This window comes from Emydura macquarii, unplaced genomic scaffold, assembly GCF_026122565.2.
Source record: "Emydura macquarii macquarii isolate MOO-44397 ecotype Brisbane River unplaced genomic scaffold, CSIRO-AGI_Emac_v2 contig_3122, whole genome shotgun sequence".
NCBI lineage: Eukaryota > Metazoa > Chordata > Testudines > Chelidae > Emydura > Emydura macquarii.
Window position 1 is genome coordinate 2929741 of NW_027133259.1, and position 12614 is coordinate 2942354.

Below are 12614 nucleotides of genomic sequence, written 5' to 3' on the forward strand. Positions count from 1 at the left end.
ATTCTTAGATGTGATGGGAGTATGCTACTACCTTGGACCAGACCTTGAGAAAGCTGATTCCTGCACAAATTGTCTTAATCTTTGTGCTTCACTGTGCCTGAGGAGCAAAGCTGCCAACCACCGGCCTCATCTCAAAACTTTAGACAACCATTTCAGTATCCTGGGCCCAAATCACTGAGGAAAAATAAGAAGTGTCAAAAGAGGCCAACATGGATATACAAGGAGTTTTTTAGCTATCTAAAAACCAAAAGAGATACATACAGGGAATGGAAGGAGGGGCATGTCACCAAGGAAGTATATATAGGCATTCTTACGAGCGTGTAAGAATAAAATCAGGAAATCCAAGACAAAGTATGAAAATCAGGAAAGCCCTGGGAAAGCCAAGGCTGGCAAGGAATGTTAGAGACAACAAGAAGGGATTCTTCAAATATACTAGACAAAAAAGAAAGATCAGGGAAGATGTGGGTCCACTGCTCAATGGAGAAGGTGAGCTGGTAATGGAAGGTAATAGGAAGGCAGAGCTGCTCGATGCCTACTTTGCTTCTGTCATCTTCTCAAAAAAAAAATAGCATGTGACTGGATGACTAGCGAAGTTACCATAGACAATAAGGGGAAGGGAAACAGGTTGGGATAAGTGAAGAACACATCAGTTCTTCTGACCAATCTGAATGAATTCAAATCAGCAGGACCTGATGCTATTCCCTCTCCCCACCAGGGTTCTGATGGTATTAGCTGAAGAAATCTCGGAGACACTGGCAATAATATTTACAAACTCTGGGATGACAGGAGAGGTCCTGGAAGACTGGAGAAGGGATAACGTAGTGTCCATCTTTAAAAAGGGGGAAAGAAGGAGACAGGGAACCAGTCAGCCTGACTTCAATTCCTGGGAAGCTACTAGAGCAATGTATAAAACATTTCATTTCTGAATACATGGAAGACAAAGCAACCAGCATGCATATACCAAGAACAAATTATGACAAACCAGCTTGATTTCCTTCTTTGACAGGGTAACTGCTTTGGTGGATAGGGGGAATTTGGTGGACATAATATACTTGGACTTCAGCAAGGCTTTTGACACAGTCCCACATGACATTCTGATAAGTAAGCTAGAGAAATATGGGCAGGGCAGAACTATCATTAATGGATACATAATTGGTTAAACAACCCCAAATAAAAGAGAAACTTAATGGAATGATGTCAAATTGGAGGGATCTCTCAAGTGGGATTCCATAGGGAGCTGTTCTGGTCTCGTTGTTGTTTAACATCTTTATTAGTGTCCTGGATACAGAAATAGAGAGCACACTGATCAAATTTGCAGAGGACAAAGCTGGGCAGTTTGCTAACACTTTGAAGAATAAAGCTAAAATTCAGAGGTCTCGATAAATTGGAGAACTGGGCAACAAACAACAAAATGAAATTCAGCAAAGAGATGTAAGGTGCTACACTTAGGGAAGAAAAACCAAATGCAAAAAACAAATACAGAATGAGGGATAACTGGCATGGCAGCAGCACTCCTGAGAAGGATCTGGGAGTGGTGGTGGTGGATTACAACCTCAACATGAGTCAGCAGTGTGATACTATTGCAAAAAAAGCAAATGCAATTTTAGGTTGCATTAACAGAGGCATACCATGCTAGTTGCGGGAGGTGATAGTACCGCTCTACTCAGCACTGCTTAGGCCTCAGCTGGAGTACCGTGTCCAATTTTTGTCACCAATGTATAAAAAAGATGTGGAGAAACTGGCATCCAGAGGCGAGTGACAAAGATGATCAAAGGGATGGAATGGAAGACAATCGAGCAAAGGCTGAAGGAACTGTTTATGTTTAGTTTGGAAAAGAGGAGATCAAGGGGGGGACATGATAGCGGTTTTCAAATACCTGAAAGAGTGCCATAAAAAAGATGGAGAGAAGTTGTTCTCTCTTGCCCCAGAGGGCAGCACATTGCTACGCTGCTGTGTGTGATTTAGATTAAATCTCAGGAAAAACTTCCTAACTGCCTCCGGAGGTTGTGCAAGCTCCTTCACTGGAGGTTTTCAAAAGGAGGCTGTCTTGGATGGTTTAGACACAACCATTCCTGCATCTTGGCAGAGGATTAGACTAGCTGACCCTTGTGGTCCCTTCTAATCCTATGGTTCTATGACCAGTTCCACAATGGCACTTTGGCATCATGACGCTGAGCTTCACAATGCCTAACTTTTAGGTGCCTAGAAGAACTACAGGAACAACACTGCACTCCACAAAGCCTGAACCTATGTCTACACTTGCCGCCAAATTCGGCAGCAGTTGACGGGAGATATGCAAGCTACACAGAGTAGCTTGCGTATCTCCCGTCGACTTCTTAACTCCTGCTTACCACAGTGTCTTCAGTTCACTGCGTTGACAGGAAATGTGCTCCCGTTGACGCAGCATTACTCCAACTGGCAGAGGTGGATTGATAGCGTAGATTTCCAGGTCAACTGAGCAGGTCTCCACTTCCACTCAATCGATCTGGATAAATCGATCTGACGATTTGCCACTGTCAGTCTAGACATAGCCTGAGTTAGGCATCTAAGCTCCCTATACAGTGAATGGGGAAACACAGGCACCTTGGAATGCGAGCCACAAAGTCCACACATTAAGTGGGGAGCCATCTAAATCAGCCAATGGGAGATGGGGATGAGAGGGCTGTTTGTGAAGCTCCACCTCTCTCTGAGTTCAACCCCCTAAAAGTCCAGGCTTAAGGGAGGCACCTAGCTCTGTTTGCAATCCACGAACCAGGGGGAGACAGGTGCTCCTGCACCTAACTTGTGTGTGGAGCCTGATTCTGTAGGCATGCTCAGTGGCTGTCTATCTCTATACAAGCAGCTGGAGAATGGGGAGGGACCCCCTCACTTATACCCTTTAGCCCAGTGGTTAGAGTACCTACCTCTGATATGAAAGACCCTGGTTCAAGTCCCCATCTGCCTAATGAGGGCATACCAGTCACTTGTTTGCCAAAACAACTTGTGCATAAATAGAAAGGAAGACACGGTTTTTCTACATCCAACAGGAATTTTGGCCCGAGAGCGAAAACGTAGAACATGATGGAGCCAGCATCATCCACGAGATGAAGCACCTGTTCAGCATTAGTTTTCTGGGACCCAAGATCCTCAAGTCAACTTTCATCTTGGTCTCAATGCACCAATACACTAATAAAAATGTTTGTCCTTTTAAAAAAGCCTCATCTTATTGAGCTACAGAGTTATTAGGTAACTTATTGGCTCATGAATATAATGTATCTACATACTGCAGGATTTCAACAGCTATTTGAGATACATACTTTTGGCAGCAAAGGGAACATGTCCCAATTCTGGGACTTGCATTCTTTTCCAATTCTGTGTTTTTAATTAAAATTTTTTTGCATGGCAAAGCATTGATGGCTTCATTTTTTCACATTAAATGGGAAACTCCTTTTTAAACCTTGCTAAACAAAGCTTGCTGAAACAACAATAATTGATACTACAACACCACAATGAACTTTTAAAATATAATTCTACAGTAGTCCACACAATTGTGTTCTTTACTGTATACATGTCACATATCAATCTGGTCATGAAGGCTAGATGAGGGGCATAGTGACAATGTAACAATACGTTGGCCTTCCATTTCTGAGGATCAGGATTCAAGTCCTAAAGCCACAAGGACAGTTAGTTGAACATTTTTGACTAAAGAGAGAGACACACACTAACCTAGGATGTAGGAGAGCCAGGTTCAAGTCCCTACTCTACCTGATTCTGTCTGGAACAGCATGAAAAAGTCTGCTCTGAGTCAGGAAGATAACATGAAGTAATGAAAAATGGAAACAAATTTTGAAAACCTCGTAAGTTGCAGTGCAATAGAATTGTCATCCCCAAGCCAGCTCTACTCACAAACAAGCGTGTATTTGGCAGTCACAGCTTCTCTCTTTCTATTCACCCTCTCCCCCTCTTCCCACACACACACACACACACACACACACACACACACACACACACACCCCTTTTGTACATCAGAGGGTTAGCCACAGAATTCAACTAACTGGTATTTTCTGCTCAAGGTGTCCAGATCTGAAACAACAAAGGTATTGCAGTTGTAGAACTAAAAAGCATTAGTGGAAATGTACAATCCCGTCTGCATAGTACCTGCCCGCAAAATGCTTATCTCAAGCAAATGCCAATAGCATCTGACTAACGTGCACTATAGTCACCAATACATTTAAAAACAAAACGGTGAGCAGCCCTCTCTTAAATATAGCATCTCATTGTAAAATCACTGGCATGTGTTAAACTCAGCCTCACTGAATCTGAAGATCTTTACAGCCAAGACTTCTGGCCACTTTCTCTGAGTAACTTGGAGGATATATTTATATTCCCATCTATTTCCCATTAGTGACAGTTATGCAGACCCTCACCAACTTTAGCATTTGCTTGATTGAGTTAATATTAGCCACGTGCTTTTTCTCACCTGTCACTCAACTTGTCAGCACTGGCATCTTTATGAATCCACTTCATTTAAAATGTTTGCTTCTTTATATATACACTGCATATTGTAATCCCGCCACCCACAGGGGGAAGGCAGCCCTCTGTCTAAGCCATTTCAAACAGTCTCTAAGAACAACTATATGCTACCAGATAATGGAAGCCTACCATGTTAATGTCAAAATCATCATTATGTATGTTATATTACCAACGTTATATATTTATGTAGGAGGGCTTTTGAAGTTTTTCCTGCCCACCACCATTTAAATATATTACTATGCAAGAAATCCCAAAAAGCAAATTAAAAAAGCAGAACAATGGATAGAGAACTCATTTTTATCCCAATACAGATTTATCATTCTGAAGTTCTTGTGACTTTGATAAATTTTACAATAATGAGTTGTGTTCATGACCTATAATAACTGACAGTTTATAATACGTTCCATCTGCTAGAGAAGTCCCAAGAGGCACCAGCCTTCTACGTCCAAAGCTGCTTCTAATTTTTTTTCTAATTGAAGAAAAAGGAGTTGTGAAACAGCTATTCAGTTCAGCTCAGATCTGGAAAGCTTACACTAGACTGGATAGTTGATATTTGAAAATAAACCTCCACAAATGCATAGAAAAGGATTCCAGTTTCAATAATTAAAATGATCCTTTCATTCTCCTGCTTGGCTCGTTCCTTAATATCTATCAATCGTTCTAGTTATCTTGAGTATCTCACCTTGATTCCAAGTGCTGTATATAACCCCAATAGGTATGCTAACAGATGTCCATCTCAGAGCTCACTGGTCCCTTGCCCCTCTGACACTCTGGCCTGTGATACAAAGGAGGTCAGACTAGGTGATCTGGTGGTCCTTTCTGGCCTTAAACTATGATGCTATGATACTACACCTCTTTGCAGCAAAGAATATAGACCACAGCAATGGTTGGCAGAGAAAGTTAAAACCTGATTTGTAGGCTGTAAAGTAACATCAAGGTTTCTGTCCTAACAACCTGAAATAAGGAGGAAGCTGGGCTCAGTACTGAAAAAGAAAATTGTATAGTAATGCTGAGAAGAGTAAATCAGTCTATCAGAGCTCTTGATTAAGAACACTAGAAATGCAGGGCAAGAAAATATTACAGCAAAGAGTACCTTTTAGGTCTTTGCACAATGTCATATTCTGAGGAATTATTCTTGGTGGTCCATCACTTGGGCAAATCCATGCTGTCTCTACTTAAGTGGGAAAATATGTATATATTTTTACATTGTGAGGAATATTTCGTTAACCTTTCCAGAAATTATCTGCATGGACTGAGTGTGCTGGCACTGTAGCAGCAGATCCATGTTTGTACAGGATAAATTCAATGTCTTCAGAATAACTCCAAAAACTATTGCTCACCAGGAATCTGGAAGCACTCAAGGAGTTTTGGCGAGTAAAGTCTTTGTCCCTCATGGTTAGTAAAGACAAAGCAGAGAAATATTAGATCCACTATTTGCTGAGATAGCCAGCAGTCTCTTCGGGAATACAGGGTACGGGCAACTTTTATTCATGTCTCTCCTTTATGTTAAATGAACTCAGCAATTATTGCCCTAAGCTTCCCTTTTTGCAGAGAAAGTGATTGAGAAAGTCATGGCAGGACAGCTCTGGTTCCTGTCTAGAGCCCTCAGTCTTCCTTGACCCTTCAATTTGACTTAAAACTTGGATGGACACAATAATGGCATTTGTCTCACTGGTTGAAGTTCTCATATTAATGGACAATTGTCAGGTGTCCATTTAAAAAAATTATATAAATAACACCAGAAACTTTTAACGCCTTTGGTCCCAAGCAGTCATAGCAGAGGAGGAGGAGCATAATGCAGGAAAGAATTGCTTGTTTATAGAGGACAATCATTTTGCCCGCCTTTGGAAGATGTGGAATTATATATATATGTCTACTAACTAAGCCTGAGCTCTCTGGAAGGGCACATTCTATAAATCCAAGAAAAAAAAAATTATAGGCAACAAATAATACCTGAAAACGCAACTGAATGAAGCAAATGTGCTGCAGACAATGTACTCACATATTGATCTCTAGGTGCTGGGCAGAAGATAAAAATGCAAGATTTTAAAAGTATATGAAGCATAATCTTGATAGGAACATTTAAAAGCTGATGAAAGGCTAATAAGGGTGAATGAGGAATAAAGGGAGATATTACAGTGAAATAAAAGATAGAGAAACATCCCACTGGAAAACTGAATGGCCATTAAGTCTAGGGCAATTTTCCCAGGATTAAGACTGCTTTTCCAGCATCATAGTAAGTCATGTACCGTACATTCTTTAAACAAAGGTAAAGAAACATTGTATATTACACCTGTCAAAACAGTGCAATTAAAAAGTTATTTCACAACAGCACTCATTTTTATACAACGTACTTCATGTGAGATTACCAAAAATGCACTGAGCAAGTCAGTATTTATGAAAATAACATTTTCTAACATTATTTTGCACATATGGAGAGTCTGAAAATTGCATATCTACATCTACCTTTGTTTTTTTGAAGCATCTCAGTTCTTCCCTTGCTACTCACAAACACCTGCTCTGACACATTACATTCACATAAACAGCTGGCAGGCACTTTTTAAAAAACTATAGATTTGATATTGCAAGGACAGATCAGTAGAAATGATACAGCATAACCCCACCTAAGTTTGACATCGTCTCTATAAAACCCTCAACTTCCACACACTTAGGACCAAGCGACTCCAGTCTATAAACACTGAAACAACAGCCATTTACCATTCCTGTATCCCTTCTTAAACTCCTCTAGTATGCTTCCATTTTCATTTCAGTTTTAAGGGGGGGAAGGGGAGGAGGGGAATACCTCGCTTTTAAAGCACCAGGCTGCAAGACTTTAACTGCTCACAAGGGACATTTGAGAGAAATCAGGTTAAAACTATTCAGAAAGTCAAGAATGTTTAGCCAGTTAAGCAATCTAGTTGGCTCAACACAATTTTGGAAGCTTTGTTACAGAAGGAATAAATCAGAAAAGGAAACACTGTGTAACTTACTGCTGCATTTTGGCTAAAGGAAACAAATAAGACAGAAATACAGTTGGCCCTAGAACAGCGTGCATTCTAGCCTCTACAAATGGGGGGAAATCTCAATTATCTTCTCCTCCCCCATCTGAAGGGGAAAAAATGATTTTCCTTTTTATTGACTGCTAAGGGCAGAAAGCACTAAAAATATGTTACTCTTTTTAACATAATATTTCCTCCTACACATAGTACTTTGAACGTAAGAATTGCCAAACTGGGTCAGACCAGTGGTCCATTTAGCTCAGTATTGGTCTTCTGAGAGCGGCCAGTGCCAGATTCTTCAGAGGAAATGAACACAACAGGGCAATTAACAAGTGATCTATCTTCCCAGTCCCAGCTTCTGGCAGTTGGAGGTGTGGGACACCCAGAGCATTGGGTTGTGTCCCTGAATATCTTGGCTAATTGCCACTGATAAACCTATTCTCCATGAATTTATCCAATTCTTTTTTGAACCCAGTTATACTTTTGACCTTCACAATGTTCTCTGGCAATGAGTTCCACAGGTTAACTGGGGGCTGTGTCAAGAAACACTTCCTTATGTTTGTTTTAAAATTGCTGCCTATTAATTTTATTGGGAGACCCCCGGTTCTCGTGTTATGTGAAGGGGTAAATAACACTTCCCCCGCTTCACTTTCTCCACACTATTCATGATTTTATAGACTTATCAAATCTCACCCTTAGTCACCTCTTTTCTAAGCTGAACAGACACACCTTGTATGGAAACCGTTCCATATCCCTTAATCATTTTTGTTGTCCTTTCCTGTACTTTTGTCCAATTCTTATTTCCCCCCCCCCCCATCATTTTATATGTATTTTATATTTTATACCCCATCATTTTATATGTATAGTTGGGATTATGTTTTCTAATGTGCAATACTTTGCATTTATCAACATTGAATTTCATCTGCCATTTTGTTGCAGGTCACCCAGTTTTGGGATATCCCTTCATAACTTTGAAGTTAGCTTTGGACTTAAGGATCTTGAGTAATTTTGTATCATCTGCAAACTTTGTCATTTCACTGCTTACCCCTTTTCCAGATCATTTATGAATATGTTGAACAGCACAGATCCCAGTACAGATCCTTGGGGGACCCCACGATTTACCTCTCCATTGTGAAAACTGACTAGTTTGTTTGTTCAAACTGTGAACATTTAAGGGATATTCTTTAAGTGAACAACTGTGAACAGGCAGAGGAATGCACAAGGACTTAATGATCTTTTCTTTCTCTAACTTCTATGATGCTCAAGAATAAAAGTTTAGATAAAGTATCAGAGTTGTGATAGACAATATTACCAATCACACTTTCTCTTTTGCCCGTCACTATCTGACTATTACTGCAATAGCTATATATCTAAGATGAAGCAAAATCTTCAATGAGATGGCATACAAGCCAAGTTTTATAGCCATTAACAAATGAGAATGTCATGAGTTAATTGTAAAAATAATATTCTGTAAATTACAATGTAACACAAGAATGTAGTAAAGAGTTGAATCAAAATATGAACAATTTATATTGCTTTACATTTTTAGGATTGAAATCAAAACCAAGAAAAATCAAAATATACATGAATGAAACCTTTAACCAATACATTGGTTTTAATCTGCCTTTGGCTGCACCATGAATATGGATCACAACCAATTTTAAATGTAATTTTTTAAGTAGTGTATTTTTTAAAAGTAGCCAGAAATAGAGATTTTAATGGTTTTCATTTAGAGCAATCTTTGAGTAGCTGCCTCTCACACTAGGCATGCTATATAAATAGCCCATCAAGAGGGCTCTCAGAGAAAGAAACCAGAATGTCATTATGTGCTTACACTTTCCTTAGCTGTTATATTTTTGCTACTCAACAGCCTCTGTTATTGGTTAGTGGATTATACAACCTCATGTACCACTTGACCTTCATTCCTGTGGTCTATGAAGTCAAAACTATCCAAGGATGTCACCACCTTATTACACTGTGTTCAGCAGCAGCAGGTACACAGCATGTTCTCAGTGAGAACAAACAAATCACACCAAAAATCATAGAGAAAAGAGCTGTCCAATCCTGTGACAGCACAAATGCCTAGTATCTCTTTCGGAAATCGATTTTCGTATGTGTGTCAAATTTATTGGAGATTTCTTGTACCCCATGTCAAACGGCTTAAGGGGCAAGGTCTTTAAAGTTACCCCCAAACAAAATACTTTATTTACTGTATTTGGCTAGATCATTTTTGGATCCTTCATTTGGCCTGGCAGGGATTTGCAGGCTTCCAAAAGGGCAAGATCGGAGCATGAAGAAACCATCCTCCATTGAAGTCTATTTTCCTCAGCTACAGGCTTCACTGCTTCAGGATTTGTACAGAGTTCCTTCCCCAGCTCCGCCATAGGACAAAGGGAGGTACTTTATAGATGCAAAAATCAGTTTTAAGAAGAGTGTCAAAAATTATACAATACTATTTATATGCACATTTCTATATTGGCTTCCATCATTAAAAGTTTCAAGCACTTTACAAACACAAGAATCTCTTCACTTAAGACTGAAATCCAGTCATTTCCAGGGCAAAATGCAGCAGTTGTTCACAACAAAGTACTTTAATGCAGAAAGTGAGGAAAAATACTGTCTCCAATTCAAACAATCATATCTACCTAGGTATAAAATATGTGTATGCTCCCCACCCGCCCCATCACTGTTACAGCTGCATGTCACACAAGCATGCAAAATAAGAAAAAAAAATAATCTCACTTTCTTCCTTTCCAGTTGGTAGGATCTTGACTGGTCTACGTGTTTGTTTATAACATCCTGAGGGAAAGCTAGGCTCAGAGGAGCTTTGCATTTATTTCTTAATGTGGAGTGAGGTCTGCATCAGACATTTTAAAAGCCGGAACTAAACTGGCATTTTGGACTTTATGTAGATTTTGTTAAACAAAAAGGGAACTCCCTTGGGTCTTTGATAGTCACAATATATATTAATTTATCTCTAATTTTACTTTATTGCGCTCACATTTTTTGTCATTTAATGGTTTTTGCATTCAGATAATTTGCTTCATTAACTCTTTTAATATTGCGTATACAAAGAATGTCTCTCTTTGCCAGTTCAGTTCTTTTAACAATGTTTGTATAAAAGATTTGCAGCCCTAAACATAAATAAAAGTAAATTACCTCCAGATTCATCAAGGTAAAAAGCCATGTCTTTTTTGTCTTCTCTTTCATCAATGTGATCGTAAGTAATTTGTGGAATGGATAAGCTAGTCTCTCCAGGATTTATTATAGGTGTAGAGCCATTATCACGCCCAGGTTTTCCTTTTCTTTTGTATCTTCTAGACTGTAGCAATGGAAATGGGATAATAGCAAAGATATTACTGCATACAGAAAAGAGCGTAACACACTTCCAAATTATGATATTGTAAATTTGAATTTGATACTACAGACATTAAGTTAAATAGTAAGAGTGAAATTCAGAGTCATGGCCACGGTCAAATTCAAAGCTATGGCCAAAGCCCTTGGCCAAGGTTTTCAAAACTGACACGCTCTAGATGCCCAACTTTAAAACACCTTAAAGAGGTGAAACTTCAAGCAGTCAGCACTCTCCAAAAGGTCTCTAATTTTTGTCAAATTGGATGCCCAAAACTTGAGTGTCATACCTAAGGCCACAAAATGATGAGTTATTACTATTTTACCATTGCATAGGCATCAAGGCCTTTTAGAAAGATAGAACAGAGGGTTAAGAGAATAAAAACACGAAGTCTAATGGCTAGTTTTCTCGGATAGGCTGCAACAACAGAACCTTCTCAGACTGTCACAAGAGCATACTAGTGCAGCTAGAGACTTTTCCATTTTCCCTGTCTGTAAATTAGTAAATGGATAAAAATTAAATTAAGATCAAACCTAGGTATTATATGATGTGCTAGACAGTACAAAAATTGGGAATGTGATGGAATCTAATATTATCATTAAAAATGTATATGAAAGGGAAGTCAACTATTAGTTATAAAGCTTTGGGCAATACATTGTTAACTTTAATAACACGGTTTACCTCAGGGGCAATCCCGTTAGGAAAGAAAGGAGTTGCGTTCCTATTGATTTTTTTTTTGTTTAAGTGATAAAGTGAAGTAGCGAGGCTAATGTTTGCAATCAGGCATGCTTATTCTATCAAGTCAGTGAAATACACGTGCTGAAGAGGCAGTAAATAAAAGGAACTGAAACCAAATTGTGTGTTTATATGAACACTTGACCACAGAGTGAAATAATCAGAAATGTAACTGATTAATAAAGCACAGACTCAGCTTAGTCATACATACAGAGGTCCCACCATTGTTGTTAAAACAAGAACAGAAATGGAAAATGTATACAGATGTTCCAGTTTGAGAACAACAGTTATTGAAGTGACTATTGCACTGTATAATGTACTGTTAAAATGAGTTTAAATAGCATCAAAGAATCTGAAGGGACTTTGTATAAATTATGTGACCTCTAAACTGGATATTTCAGCAGCTAGCAGAGTATTAATGGAGAAATTATAACTTGAGTAACACTAACTGCAAAACTGGCCAAAGAATGCCCCACAGAGGGGCCCCCAGAAAGTTACTTGTGGAGGTAAGTTGCTGACCAGAGAAAACCAGCTGGAGTTCAATGCATGTTCCAAAATGGTTGTATGAACACCTATGGCCTAAATTTGTTTATACAAGCTGGTGTGACAAGCTGTGTTGCACAAAGAGATGGGAAAACTCCAGGCCCAACTGAAGGATCTCAAAAGCTGATGTCTCATTCCCTGAGTGGACATCTTTATGTTGGACATTTCAATTCTTCAATAAAAGTATGGGTCGCCATTTGGTTAGTCCATGCCTGCAACTCCAAGAAGAGGCACTGAGTTGGTCCACACAGCAGAAATAGGATAAATCAGCCTGTCTCCTTCAGTGCATTGCTTCCAGAAAGCCAAAGGACCCCTAAAGGTGGAAGACTGAGGTCATGGGTTGGACACCTGGGAATCCCCCTGGTGACATGAAGTACCTATCTTGGGTAGGCACCTCTAACTGTATCTTTCTATTTTCCAGCATTTTGGGTTACTAGGGCAGTGGTTCTGAACCAGGGATATGCATACCCGAG

At 39.4% G+C, this 12614-nt stretch overlaps 1 protein-coding gene across 1 annotated transcript in view; it reads right to left on the reverse strand.

Moving 5' to 3' along the window:
- The window catches only part of LOC137141939 (potassium voltage-gated channel subfamily KQT member 1-like), a 552592-nt gene that overhangs the window by 501965 nt on the left and 38013 nt on the right, over positions 1-12614 (reverse strand). Inside the window, exon 10 of the mRNA XM_067531059.1 lies at positions 10671-10833. Within this exon, the coding sequence (XP_067387160.1) occupies positions 10671-10833 (163 nt within the window). The remainder of the gene's footprint in view (positions 1-10670; positions 10834-12614) is intronic.